This window comes from Triturus cristatus, chromosome 6 (genome assembly GCF_964204655.1).
Source record: "Triturus cristatus chromosome 6, aTriCri1.1, whole genome shotgun sequence".
In the NCBI taxonomy this organism is placed as follows: Eukaryota; Metazoa; Chordata; class Amphibia; order Caudata; family Salamandridae; genus Triturus; species Triturus cristatus.
Genome location: NC_140589.1, coordinates 866,668,673 through 866,696,065, shown reverse-complemented (window position 1 = coordinate 866,696,065; position 27,393 = coordinate 866,668,673). Strand labels below are relative to the sequence as shown.

The window sequence follows — 27,393 nt, the reverse complement described above, 5'->3', positions numbered from 1 at the left end:
ATACTTAGACGCCGCCCTCGCACGCTGACGTCAGTTCTTGTACATAGCTTCCGCGCCAGGAACGCAGAGCCATGCAAAGACCGACACTGGTGCCAAAAATAAAATCTAGGGGCCTGAAAAGGATAACCTTAACCCTAGATGTCAGTTCGCAGAACGGGGAGGATGGGTGGGTCGGTGAGGAATCTAACTAACTAATGTTTCTTACAGATACATCGTTATCGAAGGTAAGTAACTTGTTCATCTGAAAGAAACACGTTAGTTAGATTCCTCACCTTAGAATAGATACCCAAGCAATACCATCCCCGGTGGTGGGTCTGCGAACCAAGATCACACCAGAAAGTCCTGGAGGACAGAACGGCCAAAGAAGCCATCCCTCCGGACTTGGCTGTCAAGGCAATAATGCCTGGCAAACGTGTGTAACGAAGCCCACGTCGCCGCCTGACAGATGTCCTGCAAAGGGACTCCCCGTCCCAAAGCAGTAGTAGCCGCTGTGGCCCGAGTAGAATGGGCGCGCAGCCCAACAGGAGGGTCCTTTTTTGCTAAGGAATAGCAAATTTTGATACACAAAACGACCCACCGACGGTGGAGCCTCTCTTCCTCTTTGGAAGGATGCGGAGGCGGAAAGAAGGTGGGCAAGGTGACAGACTGCCCAAGGTGAAATGGAGTCACCACTTTAGGAAGAAAGGAGGGACGAGGCCGAAGGACAACCTTGTCCGGAAAAACAGACAGAAAAGGAGGCTTTGAAGATAAAGCCTGGAGCTCACTCACCCGTCTAGCCGAGGTGATGGCTACCAGAAAAGCAGTCTTAAGAGTCAGAAGACGAAGAGGACAATTGTGAAGAGGCTCGAAGGGAGCGCACATCAGGAATGTCAAGACCAGGTTCAAGTCCCACTGAGGCATTACAAAAGGGACAGGAGGGAACGTGTGAGTAATGCCTTTGAGAAAGCGTGTAACCACAGGGGACTTGAAAAGAGAAGGCTGATCAGGAAGCCGCAAGAAGGCGGAGATGGCAGCAAGATAACCTTTCAGGGTGCCCAGGGCAGAGCCCTGCCGGGCCAGAGAAAGAAGAAAGAGGAGAACCTCAGAAAGAGGGGCGGAAAGGGGATCCACAGCCTTTGCTGTGCACCATGCCACAAATTTGTTCCACCGGCAGGCGTATACCGTCTTTGTGGAGGGACGCCTGGCTGCCAGAATGATATCACAGACTTCAGGAGGCAAGTCAAATGGCATCAACTGCTGCCGCTCAATCTCCACGCATGGAGGTGGAGGCTGGACAGGTTCGGGTGGAGGACCGTCCCCTGCTGCTGCGACAGAAGATCCTCCCGAAGGGGCAGACGTATCGGGGGATCGGTCAACATACTGAGTAGCTCGGGATACCAGTATCTTCGTGCCCAATCCGGAGCCACCAAGATGACTTGGGCCCGGTCGTGCCTGATCTTCTTCAGCACTCTGGGCAGAAGTGGTATAGGCGGAAAGGCGTACAACAGACCGCAACTCCACTCGTGACGAAAAGCGTTGCCGAGCGAGTGCCGCCTTGGAAATTCCAACGCTCAGAACTGCTGACATTGCACGTTCTCTTCGGTGGCGAATAGATCTAACCAAGGCTCTCCCCACTGCTGAAAGAGACCTTGCGCCACCCCGGAGTTCAGACGCCATTCGTGATCCATCATGCACCGGCGGCTGAGTTCGTCCGCTCTGGCGTTCAGAGAGCCCGCCCGATGTTGAAACACTAGGGTGACGCCCTGGTGTTCCAGCCACGTCCAGAGGCGCAGAGCCTCCTGACAAAGGGTCCACGACCCCACCCCGCCCTGTTTGTTGCAATACCACATGGCGGTGGTGTTGTCCGTGAACACCTGCACGACACTGCCCCTGACAGAGGGAAGGAAGGCTTTCAGTGCAAGTCGGATCGCTCTCAACTCCAACAGGTTGATGTGGAGACGAGACTCCGCCGGAGACCAGAGGCCTCTGATCTCCGCCTCTCCCATATGGCCACCCCATCCCAGGAGGGATGCATCCGTCACTACGACATGCTCCGGTTGGGGAAGGGAGAGGCTCTTGCCCTTGACCCAATCGCGGTCCGTGAGCCACCACTGCAACTGTTGTGCAGTGCCCTCCGAGATCAAGACATGGTCGGACAGGTTGCCGTGATGCTGGGCCCACTGAAACTTCAGGTCCCACTGCAGAGCCCGCATGCGCCGCCTGGCGTGATGCACTAGTAGGATGCAGGAGGCCATCAGCCCCAGAAGCCGCAACACTAGCCTGACCGAAACCCGGGATAGAGGCCGAAAGATGGGAATCAGGGCCTGTATATCCCGGACCCGCTGTTCCGGCGGATGGACCCGGAACTGCGCCGAATCGAGAACCGCTCCGATGAAGAGGAGCTTCTGAGAGGGACTCAGGTGTGACTTCGGCACGTTGATGGAAAACCCCAGCAAATGCAGGAGATCCGCCGTAGTCTGGAGGTGGGAGACGACTGCCTGGGGCGAGCCCGCCTTCAACAACCAGTCGTCGAGATAGGGGAAGACTGGAACCCCTGATCTGCGCAGATGAGCTGCGACCACCGCCACCACCTTCGTGAACACCTGAGGGGCACTGGTGAGGCCGAAGGGGAGCACGGTAAACTGAAAGTGCTCTTGGCCCACCGTGAACCGCAGGTAACGTCGGTGGGCCGGCAGGACGGGGATATGGAAATATGCGTCCTGCAAGTCCAACGCTACCATCCAGTCTCCGGGGTCTAGGGCAGCTAGAACCTGAGCCAACGTTAACATCTTGAACCTTTCCTTTCGGAGGAAGGCATTTACGTTCCGGAGGTCCAAGATGGGGCGTAGGCCCCCTTTGCCCTTCTTGGGAACCAGAAAGTAGTGGGAATAACAACCACGACCTACTTCTGGACTCGGAACGCGCTCGACGGCCCCCTTGGCCAAGAGGGCCGAAACTTCCTCACGGAGAAGATTCAAATGATCCCCCGAGATACGGTGGTGCTGCGGTGGCATGGCTGGAGGGGTCGTCTCGAAGGGGAGGGAGTAGCCCCTTCGGACGATTTGCAGCACCCACCTGTCCGATGTAATGGACCGCCAGTGGAGCAGGTGATGGCGAACTCTGCCGCCCACCGGCGTGGAATGGGCCTGAAAGCTCGGACTAGGAAGGCTTTGAGGCGGATGCTGCCGGGGTGGATGTGGGCTGACCACGTTGTCCTCCAGATCCGCCACGGCGGAAACCACGTCCGCGACCGCGCGCAGGTTGGTTCTGCGGCTGGTGGCTTGGCGTACGTGAGGAGGCGCCCCTTCCTTGGCCACGAAAGGGGCGAAAAGTGGAGGTGTGCGCCCGCGGAGCCGAGAGGCCCAAGGACTTGGCCGTAGCCCGGGAGTCCTTAAAGCGGTTCAGCGCACTGTCCGCCTTCTCACCAAACAGGCGAGTGCCATCAAAGGGCATGTCCATGAGGGTGTTCTGGACATCCCCGGAAAATGACGTGGACCGCATCCAGGCGTGGCGGCGGAGCGCCACCGTGGTGGAAATCGCCCTACCCAGCGAGTCCGTGGTGTCAAGCCCACATCGTATGGCGTGCCGTGCTGCATCCCTCCCATCGGCCAAAGCCTGGGTAAGACGTGTTCGGACCTCCTCCGGACACAGGGGCAGCACGTCCTCCACCGTATCCCACAGAGAATGGGAATAACGGTCCAAGAGACAGGCGGTGTTCAAAGACCGCAGGCCCAAACTAAGGGACGAGAACAGTTTCTTGCCAAACTGCTCGAGTCTCTTGGAATCCCGGTCCGGCGGAGCGGTCGGGAAGGAGGATTGGGAGGTAGAGGCCTGGATAACCAGACTCTCGGGGGTGGGGTGTTGGGACAGGAAACTGGGGTCGCCCGGAGCAGGGCGGTGGCGCCTGGCAACGTTCCTATCCACAGGAGGAACTGTGGAGGGCTTGGACCAGGTGCCCTGCAGAACGTCAGTGAGGGCCTCATTGAACGGCAGCAGAGGCTCAGTGGAGCTTGCTGCGGTTTGAAGCACCTCAGTGAGGATGTTAGTCCTCACAGCCACGGCAGGCAGCTCGAGCCCAAGGGCTGCGGCCGCCTTGCGCAGCACCACAGAAAATGCTGCACCCTCCTCCGAAGCCACAGTCGGAGGAGAAGTGAATCCAGTGTCCGGCGAGGTGTCCAGCCCACTGGCCTCCCCCAGTTCATCTGCCCAGTCCTGTGAAAGCTGTGACTGAACAGCCATAGGGTCCTCGAACCCCTCCCAGTCGCCCCCGTCTTCCGATTCCTGATAAACAGGTGAAATGATCGGAGCCGGACTGTAGAGATGATAGGTCTCAAGCGGCGCCGGACGCGGCGTCGGTCGACGCCGTTGCGGCGCCGGGTCCGGAATAGGGCTAAACTGGTGTTGGACGCCGTCCGGAGTCGGCGCCGAAGGCGTCGGCGGCGCCGGAGGTGTAGGCGTCTGCGCCGGCGGCGCCGGTGGTTCAGTCGTCGACGCCGGCGGAGGAGTGATTAGGTCAACCGGCGTCGACGGGGGCCCAGGCATGGGCCCCGCAGGGACCAGCGGCGTCGAGACCGGAGTCGTCGACGGCGCCGGAGCCGCCGGCAGGCAAGGTCGCCTAGTCGAGTCCGCGGGGCCCGAAGGCGCGCCAGCGGGCGTCGACGGCGGGGCCAGGCTCCTCATGGCCGAGAGGAAGGCACTGACCTCCGCCGGCGTCGCGTCAGTCCCAGGGACCGGAGGGTATGGAGACTTGCGCGGCGCCTGCGGCTCCGACGGAGCCGCGGGGGTGGAACCACCCGGACCCTCGGCCGAGTCGCGCGACCGGCGAGAGGAGTCCGAAGAGCGATGTCGCCTCTTGGACTTCTTAGAGCGTTTGGACTTACCCGACGACTTGGAGCCCAACGATCGATGGTGGCGTCGGCTGGGGCTCCGCGAGCGATCCTTGGACCTCCTCCTGGACCGGGATCGCACACGACGCGGAGCCGAGTGGCGAAGTTCGAGAAGCTTGCGGGACCGCTCACGCCGAGCCTTCGAAGTCAGGGCCTGGCAATCGGAGCACGACTCCGCGTCGTGGTCGGGGCCTAAACAGTAGAGGCACCGGCGGTGGTGATCGGTCACCGACATCAGTCGATGGCAATCCTCGCAAGCCTTGAACCCAGGCATCCTACCGGCACCAGATGTCGACAGACAAGGATCAAAAGTGATCAAAAAAGATTTAGTCAAAAAAGACTAAAAGGGGTAGCTCTCCCGGATCTGCGCTTACTGGCGCGGAAAAAAGAAGAACTGACGTCAGCTCGCGAGGGCGGCGTCTAAGTACTCCGACGACGTCATTCCGGCGCACGACGCCGACGACGGACGCGGAGCCGCAGACGACGCCTAGCGACGCGCAAGGGGTATTGCTGACGAAAAATCTTCCGGATCCAGTCTGACGCCTGGGGATATTCTAAGGTGAGGAATCTAACTAACGTGTTTCTTTCAGATACACAGTACTTAGGTGCAACAGACAATCAGTGTTCTGGCTGCCTTTTTGTACTTAAAAAGACACTGACAGGCATCAATCTCCTCCTGTGGGATCACCTGGCGACTGTATATAGGGAGATGAGGTGGGACAGACTGGCAGAGTCCTGCAATTTTTTGGAAGGCTTGGTGCTTCCCCGACTTACGGCTGTACAGATAGAGGGTCTGGAGGGGAGCTGTAGGTGGAGGAACCACAGGAGGCGGTGGGGGAGATGGCTCGGTGCAAGGCACTGGGCCTGGATGGGCTCCCAGCTGAGTATTATCAGGCATTTACTGGGCTACTGGTCCCCCGCTTATTGGAGACTCTTCGATAGGCGAGAGACAGAGGGATGCTGCCACAATCCATGAGAGAGGCCCAGATTGTTATGCTTCCCAAACCGAGCAAGGATCCTGCAGACCATAGCTCCTATAGACCCAGGTCTTTGCTGGAGGTTGACACTAAATCCTTGCAAATGCTCCTGCAATCAGGCTGCGAGGAGTGGTGACCCACCTAGTGCACAGTGATGAGTGCAGTTTCATGCCAGGCAGGGGCACCCAGATTAACTTTTGCTGATAGCCCCATGTGTTGAACTCTGTAATTGATGGATACCTGGAGGCCGCACTGGTAGCATTAGATATTGAGAAAGCGCTTGATACGCTTAATTAAGCGTACCTCTGGGAAGTTCTGCAGAACATGGGCCTTGGCCAGGCTTTTCTGTCCTGGGTGCAATTGCTCTATGCGGGGCCAGTCGCGAGGGTTTGCACCACAAGTGTGATGTCGGAGTGCATGCATATTGAGAGGGGCACAAGACAGGATTGACCCTTGTCTGCTCCTCTTAACTTTAGTGACGGAGCCGTTGGTGACTTGGCTTCGCCGCAATATTAATATGTGGGGAATCGATGTGGGGCCCCAAACCCATGTTGTATCGCTCTACAACATGACACATTCATATATTTCACCACCCGGAGCAGTCTATTGGTGTGTTATTGCAGATTATGAACATATTTAGGCGGCGCCTGGCCTGCAGATTAACAGACAGAAAACGGTACTCTTCTCCTTGGCTGCACTTGGGAAAGCGGATCCAACCTGTCTCCCCGTGACTGAGCTCATATGGGAGGGGGACCACTTCTGATACTTAGGGATTCAGGTGGCAAACACATCGGAGGCCCGATACTGTCAATATAGGGAGGGTCTTTGAGAGCCTGGAGGAGGCAATTTGTTTCTGGATCTGCCTGCCTCTTCTGATGATGGGCAGAGTAGCCCTCTGCAGAATGTAGTTGTTACACCGCTGTCTGTATGCCCTGCAGAACGCCATGTATAGCATTTCAAACTCCACGTTTACCAAATTAAATAGTCTCCTGGTGCCCTCGTGTGGGCTGGTAAAAGGAGCATAGTCAAATTGGAAATCCTGAAATTAGACACGGAGCCGGGGGATTTCTGGGATTACTGGACCTGCAGCTCTATTATTTTCGGTCTTCTGCAATATGCAGTCCAATGGTACACAGGGGGTCCGAATATAGAGAAGACCTTCTGGGAGAGTGGGGCGCTGGTGCGGACCTCCCGCTCTGCCTCATGCAGGAGGGTGTGGGGAGCATATCTCAAGAGTACCCATTTGTTGTCCAGCAAGTGACAGTGGTCTGGGGGCAAGATGTCACCCGAGTGTTGCTTCGGGCCCCTTATGCCTGATTGCTGCCCCTCCAATGACTAATGCCTTTCAGATCCATAGAATCCGTGATGGCTATGTCATAGTGGTTCGAGTTCGGACTACATCATGGCCGGCGACATATATCTGAATGGTACTTTCCTCACGAAGAGGGGTGCATGGCAACTGTTTCAGCTGCAACAGGGTCATTTCTTGTACTAAGTGAAAGTGTCCGGACGATCCGTGAGGTCTGGACGGGTTTTCTTGCGAAGCCTGCAGGGCTCCGAGCATTACAACTTCTGTTGAATCCCAGTTCCGATCGAGGCTTAATTTCCCTTATCTACAAGGCTTTTAAGGGTGACAGTAATGCATGACAGATGGACTGATGACTTGCCTGAGCCACATTCTGAGAGCGACTGGAGGAGACCCTTTGCTCAGGTCCAGGAGGTGGCTAGCAACGCAGGCTTCAAGCTCACCCAATTTTATTATTTACACTACACAGACTTGATCCCACAAAGGTTACATAGGATTAACAGGTCACTGTCTGCTGCCTACCCTAGATGTGGGTCGGAGCTGGCATACATTCACCACATGGCATAGGAATGTTGTAAATTGCAAGGATACTGGGAAGGGGTCCTGTGATCTCTGCAGGGGGCCAGACGCGTGCAGGAGGCGGCCTTGGTCGCTCACTGCCTTCTGGGGGTGCTTCCGATTCCTAAGAGAGGCCAAAATGAGACACAGGTTTGAACTTCTGGGCCTGGTGCTTACTAAGAGACGTGCTGCTATCCACTGGGTGAAGCCCAGATCACCAACTGTTCAGAGGTGGGTGATTGACCTGTATGAATGAGGCGTGGCAGAGGTGAGGCAATTACGGGTGATGCGCACTGATGAGAATGCTGAACTGGATTTGGAGCAAAGGGGGGATATGTTGGATAGCTTGATGGAGGCGGTGCTGCCAGAGGACGGATCCCCCATTACCTCCTAGGGTCTGGGGCCATGGACACCTGCTATGGAGATGGCGGTGTGAGGGGATGTATTTACATGTGGTGTGGGGGGAGCATGCAAGTTTATATGTGGGCATCTGGCCTGTGATGCTGACTTGATGGGCGTTATGGGGATTGCCCCTCCTCCTTCTGTTCTCCCTCTTATCCCCCCCCTTGCTCTCCTTGTTACCTTCTCTTCTTCTTGTATCCCTCTCCTTTCCCCCTTGAGGGTGCGGGATCTTATGTGGGAAAAGTAGTGTAGGTGACCGCAGCCACTGCTCAGGTTTGCATGGGGGTTTCTTTTTATTGTCTCTAATTTGTTTACTGTTTGTAGCCTCTGATGCTACACCACTGTCTTTAAAGTGGGAGCAGATATTGTACTGTTTTATTTTGTTCACGTGATGGCCTGGGAAGGATTGAGATCCCAGGGAATATGCTGGAAGAAATGGTATGTTGTCATTTATGGATACCTCCACCAGGATCCTATGTACTGCCTTCTCATATTGTGTTATTTTCAAATAAAAACATGTTAAAAAAAATCAATTTTCTACTGAAAAAAGATGACCTGTGACCTGTCAAACTTTCTCCAGATGGTCAGAAATGGTAATTTTTTTATGTTGAATTTTTTGACTGTAAATGACTATTGCATGTGAATTATCACTTTTGGAACTAAAATAAATATGTTTAGAGTCATTCTAATGCCTGAACTTGGTCGAAATAGAAGCTTCTAAGTAGGAGAAAAAGTCTGTAAAAATGGCAATTTTTCATTCACATTGAGGCTTTAAAAAGTAGTTTTTCAACATGAGGCACAATCCAAATGACATTTTGAATCAATTTTTCTACAGTTGAAAAAATCTATTTTCTGATGACAAACGAACTTTCTCCAGATGGTCAGAAATGGTAATTTTTTCATGTTTCATTTTTTGACTGTAAATGACTATTGCATGTGAATTATCACTTTTGGAACTAAAATAAGTGTGTTTAGAGTCATTCTAATGCCTGATTTGTGCAGGATAATGGGTTTAAGATACCTGATTCGGCTTGGATGTTGTGGAGCCTGTTAAGTGGCTTATTTTCTATTCTAGCCTTGACACGTATTTCACCAGCGTTACTGATTAGCTAGATGTCTGAGGAATCAAAGTACGCTATGATGGTCTGCCTGCACAGGGCGCAGCCCCCTAGCATTAAATGCTGGTCTTATTATTGCTTTCTGGTCTTCCAGGTTTGAAACACATATGCAAAATTGATGGACTACAGTTTCAGCCAATTTGTCACAGAGTCTACAGGCATCTCTGTGCTGGTCGGGCATTTCCATGGTTGCAAATACTCCTACTTTAGGACAAAAAAAGTGGACTCGTTCAGGTTTCGATGTCTAAAAATTGGTTTCTCCAGTACAAAGAGTTAGCCCAAAAACTAATTGTAAATATTTAGTACAAAGGAATGCATATAATACTCTCTGCTACAACATATGTGTAAGCACAGTGGCACTTGATGCACAATGTTTAGAGCATGTTTCTACCTCGTGCACTTTAATTAACAGCACCCGTATTGGACAATCTACATTCAACACCATTTCAACAAATCAATCAGAATAGCCTCTCAGAATCTGATGAAAATTGGAAAGCTTCATGGCATTCTTAGGGGTGTAAAGCACTATACAAATGTGACATTACAATACAATCAAGCTGAGTTCTGTTACCCTTACAGGAGGAAATGTTCATCTTTATGGAGTATTGTGACGAGGGAACGCTGGAGGAGGTGTCCAGGTTGGGCTTACAGGAGCATGTCATCCGGTTATACTCGAAGCAGATCACAATTGCAATCAATGTACTGCATGAGCATGGAATTGTGCATCGAGACATTAAAGGTACAACATTCAAAAAGCCAAAAGTACAGCTTCTCCATAAGAAGCTCTTGATCCTGTGTAAATGGAGTAAGTTTGTTTGTTTACAATGCGTTGGCACAAACATATGGAGCTGATGAATGGCAGCCCATACGGTATTTCAGAAAAGATCTTTTGGCCTGGGCTTTGATGCATGCTCCCAGATATTGTTGCGGCACTCGATTTTCAAACGATCCTAATGTGAACCAAGCATGTGTTCGCCTTGAGAAAACCTCCTTGTCGACTATTGAAGAGGTGCTCTTGATTCTTCTGTTTACGATGGCCTTGACTAGGGAATAGGTGGATATTGAATCCCATTCTTGATTTAGTCCAAGTGAGTTTAAGGAACAAAAGATATAGCACCTGGTCGGGGAGTATTCTCTACTACTAATTTCTTCCCAAAGATGATAATTCAGATTATCGTTGTCGGCCTTTTTTAGTTGGTGAATAATTTAAGGAATGTTCCTTGCCTCGCCAGAGCTTGTTTAGGGAGACCAAATTCTAATTGTATTTGAGCTGGAGGCGAGTGACGTGGCAATAAGAAGACCAACTTAAAAAGCCTAGTGATTAATTTCTCCAGGCGAGAGGCATCGCTGCCTTTCAGTTCTTCACAGAATACAGTTGGTATCAATTTGGTCTGTATGACTTTCAGTAGCGGTGAATACGTCGAGGTTGCAATTTCAGTATTTAGGCATTTGAAGACTGCAGTGAGTCAGCCACATGAGCTTTATGTGTTGTTTGAAGAAGCCTTGCCTATTGAATAGCATGCCCAGGTATTTATATTCTGGTACCACCTCGATTTTCCCTTCTCCTAAGTTTCACTAGTGGGAGCTCAAAGAAGGTTTGCCCCGTATCAGAATTTTTGTCTTCTTCGGGTTGAGTTCCATTAATTCCATACTGGAATATTGGGCAGTGGCTATCAGGAGTCATTGCAAGCTGATTTTTGTGCGACTTAGCAGGACTAGGTCATACACATACATTAAACATGGCAACAGAATGCTTCCCAGCTTTGGAGCATGTGAGTTTACCTGATCGACGATGGGTGGGAGATCCGACAGAAGCAGATTAAAGAGTATGGGGGCCAGTACACATCCTTGTCTTGTACCATAATGGTTCTGGATCTTTCTGGACAAGTGAATGTTGTCTCCAAGCTTTATGCTAACCCAGGTATCAGTATGGAGAAGGATCAAAGCTTGTAGCAGATGAAGGGTATATGTTTGTCGAACAGTAATGATAGAGCCAATACATTTGATGTTGTACCCATGCCCTTTGCGAACGCTGTTTTATTAAATGAAATCAAATGCCTTTCGGTGGACCATGCTGATAGCTCTTCAAGGATACAGCCAGCGAAGTATTTTGATTCAAAATCCAGCAGTGCTATGAGTTGGTAGTTAGCGGGATCGGAAACACTGCCTCTTTTGTAGATCGGTGAGATAGTGGAGCCTTTCCAGGAAGAGTGGATAAAATTAAGAGTAGTTATGGCCTCAAAGACTGGCTACAAGTTATTAGCCTAGAATGATTTGTCCTCTATGAAATGGCTGAAGGGAGACCATTTGAGCCAGGCGCTGGCTTCTGGAGATTTGGCGTTTGAATTTGGCAACAAAGAGACAATCATCAGTAAAAGATAAAATTCATTCATAAAGTCTATGAATACAGTGTAATCCAACTCCCAGGTAGAAGTCACAAATCTTCAAACAAATCAAATTTATGCAGTAAAAATTCGGAAGATATTTCAAAATCCCATACCTTGCCAGTAACCATCTCGATCACAACACACCCTAGACTCCAGATGTCGGCTGCACGGCCATGTCCTTCGCCTTTTGCTCGTGTGATTACCTCTGGAGCCATGTATGCTGTGAAACAACAAACACGTTCAATGAACTTGCACTTTCAGTCTGCTACGGCAATGCAACTTTATTGCTTCATGCCATGTTTTGAAAATCTAATTATTGGTATTGGTGCCCATTAATAAATAACAGTGCGATAAGCAACATCTTCTTCTCCTTACCGGCAGTACCAAGAGTACTGTTGACTTCTCCTGGCATGGTCTGTGCATTGTTTTTTAACTTGACTGAGCAGCCAAAATCTCCCAATTTAATTAAACCAGATGACGTCAAGAAGATATTGGCACCTGTGAAAAAACACAACAATATTCAAATTAGAACCACTTGAAAAAAGCACAAAATTTCAATTGGAGCTTTTACAGACTTACTAATATAATTTGTAACAAATAATAAACCACTGGTCCATTTGAAGGCAAAGGGTTGATTTACAATCAAAGCAAGCTTTCAACATGCAGCAGACATGGAAAGTAAAGAGCTCATTTAGAGCCCTGTGGGCCTACCCGATTAGGAGTCTACTGCTGTGCTGGCACACTTTCTGAGAACATTTCCTACTAGCACAGCAAGCGCACTTACGGGCCAAATACAGTACTGGCAGGCTGGCTGCCATGAGATGGCAGCCCAGTATACATTTTTGGTTTTGTAGAAACAAACCCCAAAAATAGGGAGTCGTTTCTGAAAAAATAAAAAGAAAGCGACTGAATCGATGGAAGTTCTCTTCAGGGGCACTGTTGCTTTATTACTGTTACGTGGCATGTCGTGGCTCTTGCGAACAAGAGAAAACAGCACAAGAAAGCCTGTCCTTAAATGGCAGTGTCTAATACTGTTAAGGCTCCAGACCAGTCGGTGGGATCTGTAGATGGTGGAGTCGAACGGGGCACCACTGTTGGAAACAAAGTGGTTTTCCCAACTCTATTTGAGGCAGAAGAATAAAAGGATGGCAGATGGCCATCCATTATATTCTTAGCAGTTACTGATAATCTCTAAATATAGCCCTAAACCGTTAGACGTTGCAGCTAAAAAGGAAATGCCTGTGTTCCCAGTTACAAAACCTGTAGACCCTAGATAATAAGACACAGAGTTAAGACCGACACATAGGAATGGGCTATGGTATCAAGGTTTTTTACTAGGTAGGCTACAATATCGTTAAATACCCCAAATGTAATGGAACTTATTTCTGTACTTGTTTGGAGGACCATCTTAGACTCTGCAGGCAACCAACCAGCACTGCAGTGTTGTCAATCATGTCAATGCTGGGTCAGAAGGAATACTATTCAAGATGTGCAGTGTAAAGAAAATAGTTAATTCAAAGCATTTCAACGGAGAATGAAATGGCTCCAATCAGTGACTCAAATAAAGATATATGGTGAAAGCCACCTCACTCACACTCTAATTCAAGTAACTGGTTGACTGTTACTCACTGGTTTGTGCCAACGCATTGTAAACAAACAAACTTACTCCATTTACACAGGATTAAGAGCTTCTTATGGAGAAGCTATACTTTTGGCTTTTTGAATGTTGTACCTTTAATGTCTCGATGCACAATTCCATGCTCATGCAGTACATTGATTGCAATTGTGCTCTGCTTCGAGTATAACCGGATGACATGCTCCTGTAAGCCCAACCTGGACACCTCCTCCAGCGTTCCCTCGTCACAATACTCCATAAAGATGAACATTTCCTCCTGTAAGGGTAACAGAACTCAGCTTGATTGTATTGTAATGTCACATTTGTATAGTGCTTTACACCCCTAAGAATGCCATGAAGCTTTCCAATTTTCATCAGATTCTGAGAGGCTATTCTGATTGATTTGTTGAAATGGTGTTGAATGTAGATTGTCCAATACGGGTGCTGTTAATTGAAGTGCACGAGGTAGAAACATGCTCTAAACATTGTGCATCAAGTGCCACTGTGCTTACACATATGTTGTAGCAGAGAGTATTATATGCATTCCTTTGTACTAAATATTTACAATTAGTTTTTGGGCTAACTCTTTGTACTGGAGAAACCAATTTTTAGACATCGAAACCTGAACGAGTCCACTTTTTTTGTCCTAAAGTAGGAGTATTTGCTAGCATTTGACATGTCAGAAATCCCGCTTCATTTGCATTAGTATAATAAAAAATAAAAAAACATCCAGCAAAAACCACCTATTCTGCATGCAGTGAAAAGCCCCCATTAGAGGTTCCACTTGAAAAAAGTAAACAATTCAAAATAAGGCTTCACAAGCTAAGAGCAAGGACATCCATAAACTCATTCATTTTCAACCTTTCCTCATCAATGACAACAGAATGCTGGTTGTCAAATGCATTTTGTAGGGGTTACTGTGTATCTTTACATGTTGTAGGACTTCAACAGTGTACAAATTCAAACTATGGACAAAGCTAGATGAAGCAGGATTCACTTGCAGATTCAACATGTCAATACACATATAAATCTGAATGAAACAATGGATATACTCAGGGACAAGAAATCCGTACTTTGAAGATGACTTAAGGGGAATTTTGGTAGTACAGGTTATTTTAATTCTATTTATAGGGGGCTTCCAGTGCATAAATAAACCTGTTCTGTACTGATAATCACCAACACAAGGCATTCTAGAACGTTACTTGTTTGATGATTTCCACTGGGGTTTCAAGATGCACTGAAACATCATTTGGCCTTACCCTAAATCATCGATTCTGCTAGTGGAACAAAAAGGAATATTCAAGCATGATCTCGCGAGTAGTTAATTTAGAATTTTTCACTTATCTAAGATATCATGAGAGATTCACCTACCAGGGCCTACTTGCTTGAAAGATAAGGAAACAGCTATCAGGGTCCAGGTTGTAGCATTTAGCAACATAATATATAGATAGACAAGCTGCTGTTCTACAGATGTCCAACCAGCCATTCTAGAGGCAGGATCATACTAGCCACACCTTTTAGATTATCTTTTGCATAATTTCCAATGTGCGCAAGAGGATACAGAGGTATAAACACAATGAGATAACCAAGCACCATTTCCTCAGAAACTCCTTGCAACCACTTCCAGTTTGTGGCCTGTCACACACACATTTCTGACTCTTGAATAATTGTTTCACAGAGCATATGCATAATTTTTAAACACGAAAACATAAGCTGAGGACAAGACGAAGTTCAGAATGAACCTTCTAGACATTTCATTGTAATTAGATTCACACGTATTTTTTAATCACTATGGTGCGTCCAATTCTTCTATTCAGAAAATAAAAGTGGTCCAGCTCCACACCCATGAAAGAGGCTTAGGTAGTGAGAAATAATGTTCTCTTACTTTCGGATATTAAGAAGTGTGTGTTTGTGGTGGGGGTGAAGAAACCACCAAGATAAACTTGTTTCTAAACAGATTATCATCCAGTGGTTTGAAACAGGCAGAACCCAGTCTGGGTCTTGGAGTTAAAATGATCGGAGGTCTGTCACTAAAATGTCAAATATAGTCAACAACAGGCTCAGCAACAGCGGCTGGTACTCCTTAAAACCTGCACAATTAGGATTCATGGTTAAGAATCCTACAAAAAGAAGACCATTAAACATTAATTCTTTGAAAAAATTGATGAAGGTTTCCTGCTTCATGTGGCATAGAAACGAGATTATAAGAGCAGGGTAGGATGAGTTACACCAGGACATCATCAAATCTGTTGAACAAGGGCAGAACAATGTACAGTAAGGAGTTTAGCTGTTGAAAACATTCTGCAAGCTTCTGTAATTCACATCGGATAATTTGATTGGTATGCTATCCATGAAAATAGAATGATAAAAACTAAGAAAATAAAGGATGACAAAACATCTAGACTTTTTGCTGTATCAACTCTCATCTTTGTTTACTTCAAGGCAATCTTATACTAGCTTTACAAGAAAAAAAACAGAAGCGAAAGATAGATTAAAAATAGGCAAGTTCCCGGTGCACTATGATGTTCTTCCAAGGTCTTCCAACACCCACCCTCCTATCTGTGGGATCATCCATGTTGTGCGCATATTTCTGGCTGGTTTTTGAGGGCTAAAGAAATTAACATTAGATTGTGCATCTTGATTGTGGAAAGCAGTTCCCAGTGATGAAGTGGTCCGGTCTAGCTGAGAAACCTCACAGGCATATGGTAAACCATGTCCATTTCATAACAATCTATCTGTACTCTTTTATGTCGTAGACAATGGGCCCTGTCAAGCATAGATGTGATTAAAAGAAATGGCACATCCCTTGCTGTATTCCATTTTGTCCAGCCCTACAGTGAATCACAAGTATGTGCTTACTCTGTGGAGTTCCACCCCGAAATAGCGGACAAGGTTTGGATGTTTTATTCCTTCAAATATTTTCAGTTCATCTGCAGTTTCTTTAATGGTTTTGTGGTCGTTCGGCTGAAATCTGATCTACAAGAGACAATGGAGAAGAACAAATTACTAACTTAAGCAACCATGTAAGTTCCCCTCCCTGGCACGGGCACCATGTCACCCTACACTTTACTGACAACCCAGTTTCTGCTAATTCTACCCAAAACCATGTGGACGCTAGCTGAGCACTAAAAGGGATACTTAAAAGTTGTGTGGATGTATAGAGTATATCTATAAACCATTGCAAAAGAGATTCTGTGTGAGTACAAAAGAATACACCTGGGTAGGTCACTAATTATACTCACTTCCTTCATTGCCATAAGTTCGCCAGTGTCCACACTGATACAGGTATAGACTTTTCCATACTGGCCTTCCCCTGGAAATCATAAAACAAAATAGTAATTAAATGACATTTAAAAGTTACAAATATTATCTAGTTATATTTGGTGAAATTATTTTAGCTTATAAGAAGAACAAAACATAAGGGAGCAGACAAGATGGCAGGAATGACAACTACAAAAAGGTAGGATTCTATTTCAACATATTTTAACAGACACAACACATAATCAGAGACCCCACCATAGTAAAAGCCAATGTTAAAAAACAAACAAACAGAAAGATAAAAAAAAAAAGATAGAAATATTTTTAAGGAGTTATACTTTGACTAAGGTTTCATAATTGTTCACCTTTAGACCGCAAGTAGTTTCTATGACAGCAGTTCATGTTACCTACTATTTCTTATTAATTGATATTTCGAGAATGAAGGGTTAACAAATCCACCTTTCATTTGCGTCTTTCAGGATTACTCAATGATCGAATGCGCATTGAAAGCAAGGTTCTGCTATGAATATCAGAGCAGAACTTAGACTCATCGTAAGTAGTGTTTTCCTCAAATAGCCCCTTATCCAGTCATTCATGGTTTGAATGCATCTGCACCATAAACAAAGGTTTGCGTTTGTAGGGTTAAAATGAAGCAACTTCTTGTTATGGTGTCATATTCATCTCTTGTAGAAAACAGAAAGAGCAGCTAGCCTGACAAAATGACTGGATACCCAGAGTGGCATTTTCAGAGTAGGATGGACTACTTACCCCAACAGATGTTTAACCAGGTATGGTTAACTATAGTATTATACTATGCAAGGGGAAGTCGATGTTGTTATTAGAAAAATGCACCAATGTAAGATTTTGTCTTTGCCACTGTCTGGGTGCTCCTAACACTTCCAAACAATAAATATTTGTATACGTATGCATTAAAAAATTGTGAACAAATAGGCCAGTGCACTTTTAATGTAAACATGGCTATGCTGCTTACCATGCTAAATGCAGTACTCCTGGGACCAGATGTACGACTGTTTTTTGCAGTTGCAAACGGGAAATCGGCCCAAATGCGACCGCAAAATTGGTCCGCCCCATGTACAAAACCTATTTTGGGAGTCGGTAACCTATTACCGACTTGCAAAATAGCGTTTGCGACTCGCTGTTAGGAAGGGGCGTGCCAAGGGCAGATCTTCCTAATAGTGAGTCGCACTTTAATGTACGATTGTTTTGCGACTGCAATTGCGGTTGCAAAAGACTTGCAGTTTACCACCTATTTTAAGGAGATGGTAAGCCACTCGCAAACGGGAAAGGGTCCCCACTAGGCCCCTTTCCATCTGAGGCTGGGATCGGGGGGAAGTAGGGAATGTGAAAGAGTTTACTGACTTTGAGTTTCAGAATTCAGAAAATTGTATTTAAAAACAGGGCGATAACATTTATTGATTCAGTGCAATTTCTAGATTTAGCAGTTTTCCGTGCAGCTGCTACATTTGCGAGAAATTTTGCTAAAGCATAACATACAGTAATAGCCTTCAAGTCCATCATGTCCCAGACAGTCCTGTGCGGAAATGCAACTAACTGGTCTATTACAGAAAAACGAAATCTAGTTAGAAGAAATCTGCGATATACACTGGGGATCATCCTAATTCAGGGCTGTAGCCCCAGGTATCTAGAGTGCGATACATAGGTCATCACAGTAATATTCGTCTTGTTTCTCATTTGCCTTTTTCTGAGCACTCATTCCACAGAAGTACTCTTTTAAAGCATTTTCAAAGAGCTAAACAATATTTTCTGGGGTCTCCCACAGTTTTCTATCTTCCATATCAAGACATTTTAGGGCCTTATTATGAGTTCAGCAGTTCCATGGTCCGCCGTGGTGGCGGTCAGAGTGCAGTGATGTCTGCGGTTCGACCGCCATATTACAAAGGTGGATCGACTTTGCGAAGATCGCCGATTCCGCCAACTACCGCGTTTGCAGTCGGGGAAAGGCACCTGGGGGGGCTGCACAACTGTGCGTATTACGAGATGCCTGATCCACACGCGGACCACGGTGGTCAGACCGCCTGTTGCAGGGTGGCAGTGATGAAGGATTTGGGGTGCGCACTCACCCCTTTCTTCACCTACCAGGCAGATTCCGACATAGATCCCTTTCTGCAGGTCCCCATTCACAACAGGATCTTCGCTCACCACCCTGAGGATTATGACCCTGTTTGCAGCGATCTACACATGAGTCCTTTTCTAAACATATGCCCACATATGGGCTGAACCCCGGTAATGGGTAATATGGTACTTTTCCACATATATCATGCATGTGTGTGCATTTGACACATATGCAGTTGAAATGCACACACAGGCATCAATATATTTGTGAAAAAACTCACCGCCACTACAATATCCCCGTCTTTACACCACGGGCCCCGTGGTCAACTCATAATACAGCTGTCTTTGGACCACCAGCGCCGTGGTCTGCTGGCGGGGGTGGACGCGTCCTGTGGTGGTCAGACCGCTAAAATCGTAATAAGGCCCTTAATCTATTTCTAATATGAACTATCCAAGGTATTGTTTGTGCCTGATCCAGTGCCAAGTATTGATTGAGTAAAGTGAATTCCTGGGTTGGACCAGACTGAATGTCATAACAGCAATGGTTTAGCCTTGATATTGTCCATAGTGGGGTGGAGACTTAATCCCATGAGTATAATAGTTTCGGGGGTTGAATGTGGTCAGCCAATAGACTTCTCAGGAATTCATTCTCCTGTCTTTGCATAATTGTATTATCTCCATCCCCCCATATTCCTCCACCATATGTTGCAGCGGCAACCGTATTAGCGTTATAGAGGGTTAACATTTGTTTTATTGGTTTGATCCCAAGTTTAGTAGCAAATCTAAAAAACAACTTGTTATGCCTTAGCATATTAAGAGAGCTAATTTCCCTATGATATTTCCAGCCCCCATCTGCTGAAAACCGTAGACCTAAATAACGAAAATGTTTTGTATTTGAGATCTTGCTTCCTTCCATATATAACGGGTGAGGCTTCCCTTTCCTCTTCTCACATGACACGGTAAATGTTTTTCCCTAGTTTATACTTAAGTCTATGTTTTCCATATACTCAGTGAATGAATTAATAAAGGCTCTGTTGACTTATCAGGATGAAAGCTAATAGCACTGCGTCATCTGCATAAAGAAGGATCGGTATGGGGGGTAAACCTACTCTGGGAGTGTCAATATCTAGTGACAGCAATTTCTTGATACCATATTAATAAATGGAGAAAAGAAATGGTGCCAATACTCATCATTTCATCCTAAACTGCTTCGTGAGCTCCCTCGTGTCCACACCACACTCTTGCTGGAAGATTACTATACATATACGCTAATAATGAGACTATGTCCTTCGGAGCACCCAGAAAAATCATGCACTTCCACAGCTTCTTTTGATTTACCATGTCAAACGCACAACTTAGGTCTAAGAAACACATATAAATTGCCTTCCTTTGACTCTGTATAATTTCCCATCAGGAGGTTTAAGTTGAGACACTGTTCCACGGTCCTCAGCCCTCTTCTGAGGCCATATTGCGCACTAGACAAAATGTTATTACCCTCGGCCAATTGTTCTAGTCTTTATAGGACAATCCTTCCTAGTATTTTGGCTGAGAAATTCAACAGGGAAATGGGTCTATAGCAATTTGGATCATTTTTGGAGCCCTTCTGACAAATTGGAATTATTAGAGATTCAGACACGGAAGATGGTAAGCAGGGGTGGCCAGAGGGTGGAGAGATATTTATAGGTGTCCACTGGAACACCATCAGGGCCTGGTGTTTCACCCTGTGGACTTTTGGCTAATGCTCTATTTACCTCCTCTAGGGAAAAGAGAATACAAATTTGTGATTAATCGGTTTACTCCTCCTCTTCTCCATCTATATCTAAGGATGACAAAAAATCGAGGAGAAATGATCCAGCCATGCCTCCGCCGGGACTGAACTGTCAAGGTTAGGTGTAGAATTATCACTAATAAGGGGCCATCTAGCTTCTTCCAGAATAATCTGTAAGTTAAAGAATGAATACAGGGCATGATTATGTATATAAAGACAATCATAGATAAACGATGGGTGTGAAAAAAGCATATGGCGCAGAGGCACTGAAACTCTGATGCTTGCTGGCTCAACAGGCTTACCTGAAGACTATTAGAAAGAATCTTTCCCAATCAATTATTATTATTAAGAAGAAGACATGAGTCTGAAAAGAGGCTTTGCAATAATAAAGGCCAGTTCATTATTCAGAGTCCAGTAAAGATGTGATTCCCTCACTGAAAAAGTACACCAAAAAGTTTAAAAGTGTCACCCAACCAAGAAGGTGACAGGAAGTCACTATACAGACCGTAAAAGGCATCTCATAACTCAGTATGGCCTACCTTACTGCATGTATTTTACATACTTAACTGTAGTTTACAGGGCTTTCTAAGGGATCCTTTACAGTGATCTGGGGGAAACGTTCTAGCTACCATCAATACAAATTTTTAAAAAGGCAATACATTTAGGATTTGTGATTATGGTTTATTTTAAAACTTTTAAAGAACAAGATACTTACCTTTGGTAATGCCTTATCTGGTAGAGACATGATCTAGCTGCAGGTTCCTTACCCTTGAATTTCCCAGACTGGATCCGGAAAGTTTTTCTTTGAGTAGTACCCTTGCGCGCCATTATGTGGTGTCGGTCGGCTCTGCGTGATGTTGTTGGCATCATCTCTGCTGTTGTGATGTCTGTGTCACCTATGTAGGCGCCACGCCGGCATGCTGACGTCAGTTAATTTTCACGACTTTCCACACAAGGAGTGCTGAGCCATGAAGTACCCTGACATTAGTGTGTTTTGAGTCATTAGGGCCCTGGAAAAGAGCAGCCTTGAACCTAATACCCTGTCGGCAGAGCAGGGAGGATGGATAGGTCGGCAAGGAATCTGCAGCTAGATCATGTTTCCACCAGATAAGGGGTTACCAAAGGGAAGGAACTGTGGTATTCTTGATATTGTTATATGTTTGCATAGCATACACGTATTCAATGACAGGGCATGGAATGTGATGTAAGAATAGAATGTAGTGACATCTGCTTGATGATGCCTCTGTTGGTGACAGTTGAAGACTGCCGTCCTGTGGATGAGACCTTGGATTAAGGATATCTTGAATAAAGAAGATAAACAGCCTGACAGAGTATCCTGCTTATTTACACTGGCGACGATGGACGGGATCACTGCCTCAAGATACACTTCTGCTGATTAATATCACATCAAGGTCTCAACGCGATTTGAACTCTTTTGGTCTCACGAAGGTATTTTTATTGTTTTTTTTTTATTTCCTCTGACATTCGAGATACCCCAGACGGAAGTGAGGGTTTCATGATTAACGGCGTGTGCTGCTTCCCAGTTTAAAATTAGAGCTCGTAACTTTGAGACTGTTACGAAGGAATTCGTTGAAAGCAGCTTCTTTTACTGGGCGTAATCTGCTTGTTTTCCCAAGCGTTCAACAAACTTAAAAATCAATTTTAATGTGAATTTAAATTCATTTGTTACCTTTTGGTTCTGCTCGCGCTTCGGTCTTCACGCTATCTGAGCTCCGGTATACGTCACTTGACGACCGGCATAGCCTCCTTAACAACGCTTGGTGGATACAAACAAAGGACTCAGGTCAAGCGTCTCCTGGCAACACAGCCAGCTTACGGAGAAACTACAAACTCGTTTCGTTTTGTTTGCAATGAATAAATAAGATTTATTTTGGATTTATTTTATCATTGTCTGAACTGCAACGACCTTTGCGCTGTGTGTGGAATCTATTTACAGGCACAACTGGCTTGCGTTTCTTTTCTGTCACACGCTGCACATCTGAAATGCTTCGGAAAATAAGTAAATATCCCACGCTGATGTGCACAGCCTGTGCACAATAACTATAAAAAAAAGAGAAAAGAGAAATTACAAGATTTCTGCGCTGATGTGCACAGCTCTTGCGGCAATAAATATCTCACGCTGATGGCACAGCCTGTGTACAATAACTATTAAAAAAGGGGGAAAACAGAAATTACAAGATTTCTGCGCTGATGTGCACAGCTCTTGCGGCAAAACACTGACGTGCACAGTAATTTCCAGGTTTACAGTGTTTAACCAGAGTGTTTTTCTTTAGGTGTCATTCACAAGTTTTTTTTTTTTTTTAAAAGAATTTCTTTCTGTTTTTGTTTTTTTTTAAAAAAATAGAAATGCAAAATGTAACTTCCGCCCCATTCTTTCTTTCGGATCCTGGCGATCCACCTATTCGGTGGTCAAAATGGAAGAAAGTATTCTTAAATTATGCAAGGGTGTGTGGCGTGTCACTCAGCGCTGAGAGGAAGTCTGCACTCTTATTACATTGTCTTGGCTCAGAGGGCCAAGACGTTTTTGAACACCTACCTGACTTAAACGAAGAAGAGTCTAGTAACCTAAATGAATTTGAGATAAATATAAAAAAGCTTGACAAACATTATCTTCCAAAGATAAGTACAATTTTAGAACGCTATCAATTTGGAAAACGAGTACAAAAAGAAGAGGAATCGGTAGAAACTTATGTAACTGCACTTCGGAAGTTGGGAGCCACATGCAAGTTTGAAGATTCTCTTGAGGAGCGAATACGCGATCAGTTCATGCTCGGCTGCAACATCGAGAAAATAAAAGATGAACTTTGGCAAAAGGATGATCCTGACCTGGATGAGGTCATAGCCATAGCTAAAAGAATAGAACATTCTCTTGTATGTGTTGAGACGATAAAAAAAAAAGAAAGGAGTGTCCCGGAAGAAAAGGTGCTTCATGTCAGTAAAAAAAAGTCTCAATTCAAGCTGTTACCCAAGCCTTCAGGCTCACAACGAGTTTCCTCGTCTTCGCCAAGTTTTGCTAAACTCAAAACTGATAGTAAGCTCAAATGTTACCGGTGTAATGCCCCTGATCATCTAGCTAATGACAAATCATGTCCTGCGATTAAGTCTAAATGTCTTAGTTGTGGGAAAGTGGGTCATTTTACCAGAGCATGCAAATCTCAAAAGATGAATAAGGGTAAGCGCGTTAAAGAGATAATGGTAGAAGAAGAAAGTAACTCAGACTATGATGATGTGGACTGTGGGGAGGTCTATCTACCTAATGGTGATAAAAAATGTAAGGGTCCTCTAGATGATGTATGTGTTAACAGTTCTTGCATCAAAATGCTGTTTGATTCAGGTGCTAAAATCTCACTAATACCGAAAGTGTTTTTTGATAAGGAATTGTGTGGTAAGGTCAAGGTATTCAAGCCCGACATCAAACCTTTAGCATATGGTGGGCAGCCTATAAAACTATTTGGGTACTTTCTAGGCGATATTGAATATAAAGGAAGGTTAACTGCAGGCAAAATTTATATCTCCTGCAGAGGCGACAGCATAATAAGTTGGTTTCATCAAGCTGATTTAGGAGTGTCGTTAGCTCCTGGCTGCGACCCGTGTATAATTCTACGAGACCTAGGTACTTCTTCTACAGATGATTCTCATGTTTCTGGTGCTTTGAACTCTGTGTCTTATAAAGATAAACCTAGTATTGCATGGCGGTCACAATTTAGAAAAGTGTTCAGTGATAAACTAGGTTGTCTCACTGGGTTTACGCACAGTATAACTCTAAAAGCAGAGGCAAATCCTGTTACTTGTAAGGTACGTAACGTACCTTTGGCCATGCTAGAACCAATGCGTCTCGAATTAGAGAAGCTAAGAAAAGAAGGTATTATTGTAGAAACTGAGGCATGTGAATGGTTGGCTCCGGTAGTCTTGGCACGCAAGGCTTCCGGAGAGGTTCGTCTATGTGTGGACTTGCGCGCTCTCAATCGTGAGGTTGTACCTGATAAATATCCGTTACCCAACATCACAACCATGTTAACACAGCTTGGGGATGCGTGTGTTTTCTCGTCTTTAGACTTAAGGGCTGCGTATCACCAGGTCAAAATTGATGAAAAGTTCATGAGTCTTACATCTTTCATAACCCCATTTGGAACTTACAAATTTACACGGCTGCCATTTGGATTGATTTCTGCAGCATCGGTGTTTCAGAGGGTCATGGAAGATGTACTGAATGGGATTCATGGAGTTAAAATATACCAGGATGATGTGCTAGTGTACGGTTCGTCACAAGAGGAACATGATCAAAGATTGAAAGCTGTCTTGCAACGATTTGCAGAGAGGGGTTTGACCTTGAGAGAGAATAAATGCAAATTTAATCTTACAGAAATTGATTATCTAGGTCACTGTCTAACTTCTACTGGGGTCAAACCCAAGGTGGGTCTTGTTAAAACTATAAGTGAACTGCCGGTTCCAGAGTCCAGAGATGAGCTGGTTACTTTTCTAGGAATGGCCGAGTATTATAACAAATTTGTACCACAGTTTGCTTGCCGTACTCCCAATTTGAGAACGCTTTTAAAAAAGGGTGTCAAATTTATCTGGTCCTCCAAGTGTCAGTTGGAATTTGACGATATAAAGACGGCCCTTAATTCTGCTCCCTCTCTCCAGAGTTTTGACATCACATCAAACTCTATACTGGTAACAGATGCAAGCTCACGTGGGTTGGGCGCGGTTCTCAAGCAAGTCAAGAATGGGAAAGAGGTTACCATACTTTTCCTTTCAAGAGCTCTGGTAGGTCCTGAGCTTCTTTATTCTGTGATTGAGAAGGAGGCACTGTGCATTTTCTGGGCCATCAAGAAATTAAAAATATTTCTTTGGGGTAATGCTTTTACTGTTCATTCTGATCACAAGCCTTTAAAAGATGTATTTTGCAAGAAAAGTCTTGATGCAATCTCATCACGGATTTGCAAGTGGGTAATTGCGCTGCAAGACTTTGATTTTGTGGTCAAATATATACCAGGGGTTGACAATAAAGTAGCAGACTGTCTGTCCCGGTTGATTCCAGCACAAAATGAAGATAGTGTTGAGGGTGTTGAAGACTCATGGGAGGTTGACGAATTTAAGGTGTGTGAAGTTGTTGAGGGTGTTGTCACTGAAAAAGATTGGAGGGATGCTATGTCTGAGGATGTGAATTTGCTGGAAATTTGTAGTTTAATGGCGAATGGTTGGCCTTTGTTGAGAAATGTGAGCGAAAATGCTCGTAGGTATTGGAATGTGAGGAATGAACTGTCCGTGAGTAAAGGTCTTTTATGGAGAGGGACAAGATTAATTCCTCCGTCCTTGATTAGGGAAACAATTGTTCACCTTGCTCATCAAGGTCATCAGGGCATTTCAAAGACAAAAGAAAGAGTGTGTTTACATTTTTGGTGGCCTGGTGTGGATTTAAATGTGGAACGACTGATAAGGGATTGCACTGACTGTAACATATCTGACAAGGTATGCAAAACCAGGGTACAACCCATGGTTATTCGTGAAGCACCCATACGTTGCTGGCAGGATGTGGCATTGGACATTCTAGGGCCTGTGTACAGTAAGAGTGGGCAGTTTTTTGTTCTGGTCCTTATAGACATGTTCTCTAGATGGCCAGAAATAAAAGTTACGCAGAACATACAGACCGGTAATGTAACTAGGTTCTTGGAGGAGGTATTTGGTAGAGAAGGGTTTCCTGAATCTCTGCTAACTGATAACGGGGTGCAGTTTGTCTCGATTGAAATGGAAGAGTTTTTGGCAAAGAAAGGCATTAGGCATAAACGTTGTTCTCTCTATCATCCTGAATGTAATGGGATGGTGGAGAGATTCAACCGTGTGTTGAAGGAGTCCATCCAGTTAGCCAAGGCGCAAGGGAAAGACTGGGTTGCTGGGATTCATGAGAGAGTCAAGGTTTACAGATTCACACCTCACTCCACTACCGGTGCGATTCCCTTTGAACTCTTTCGAGGTCGTACTCCTAATAGTGTTTTGTTCCAATCCTGGATGAGGGAGAAAGGGGCTGAGACCAAAAATGTCAGTAATGCTCAAATGCTAGCAAGACAAAGTGCCAAGTCCTTGCAAAGGAAAAGTAAGTTTGATGTTAGGCATGCTGTGGCTCAGACCTGTGTAAATGTTGGTGATCGTGTTAGAGTACGACTCCCTCATAAATTGGATGGTTCAAAGTTCTCCTCTCCTTTTAAAGTGGTTAAACTCTTTAATAATGCGGTTAAACTTAATGATGGTCGCATTTGGAACTTAAATAGGATATCACTCATTTCTAGTAACTTATCTGAGTGTGTTGGTAAAGTTTCTAGACCGGTGAGTAAGTCCACACAAAGTGATGGTAGTGTCTTATTGCGTAGGAGCTCACGTGCTGTTAGAGTTCCTGCTGCTCTCCATGACTTTGTGTTAGACTGATCTGAACGTTATGACACGCTGATTATGAGTTAGTGTATTTAATGTTTTCACATTTTTACAATTGTATTTTAATGTTGGTTCGGGGGGAGGTGTGTGGTATTCTTGATATTGTTATATGTTTGCATAGCATACACGTATTCAATGACAGGGCATGGAATGTGATGTAAGAATAGAATGTAGTGACATCTGCTTGATGATGCCTCTGTTGGTGACAGTTGAAGACTGCCGTCCTGTGGATGAGACCTTGGATTAAGGATATCTTGAATAAAGAAGATAAACAGCCTGACAGAGTATCCTGCTTATTTACAGGAACGTATTCATCTGAAAGAGACATCTAGCTGCAGATTCCTTATCTCTGAATAGATACCCAAGCAATACCATCCCCGGGAGAGGGACTGCAGATAAGTTTAGACCAGGAAGTCCTGCAGGACAGACTAGCCAAATAGGCCGTACTTTATCATTTGACTGTTCAAGCAGTAGTGCTTGGTAAACATGTGCAGAGATGTCCACGTTGCTGTCTGACAAATGTCAAGGACTGGCACACCATGTTGCAACGATGTGGTCGCAGCCTTAGCTCTGGTCGAATGAGCTCTTAAGACTG

The 27,393-nt window shown here is 45.6% G+C and overlaps 1 protein-coding gene across 4 annotated transcripts in view; it reads right to left on the bottom strand.

Annotated features, from left to right (window-relative positions):
* The window catches only part of MAP3K4 (mitogen-activated protein kinase kinase kinase 4), a 483,141-nt gene that overhangs the window by 23,875 nt on the left and 431,873 nt on the right, over positions 1 to 27,393 (bottom strand). For 3 of the 4 annotated variants that reach the window (XM_085611451.1, XM_085611452.1, XM_085611453.1), the window contains 5 exons: positions 16,471 to 16,541; positions 16,088 to 16,204; positions 13,346 to 13,505; positions 11,989 to 12,111; positions 11,727 to 11,833 (listed from right to left, as the gene is read on the bottom strand). In XM_085611451.1, coding sequence (XP_085467577.1) covers positions 11,727 to 11,833; positions 11,989 to 12,111; positions 13,346 to 13,505; positions 16,088 to 16,204; positions 16,471 to 16,541 — 578 coding nt within the window. The remainder of the gene's footprint in view (positions 1 to 11,726; positions 11,834 to 11,988; positions 12,112 to 13,345; positions 13,506 to 16,087; positions 16,205 to 16,470; positions 16,542 to 27,393) is intronic. The other variant, XM_085611454.1, reaches the window with a different exon arrangement.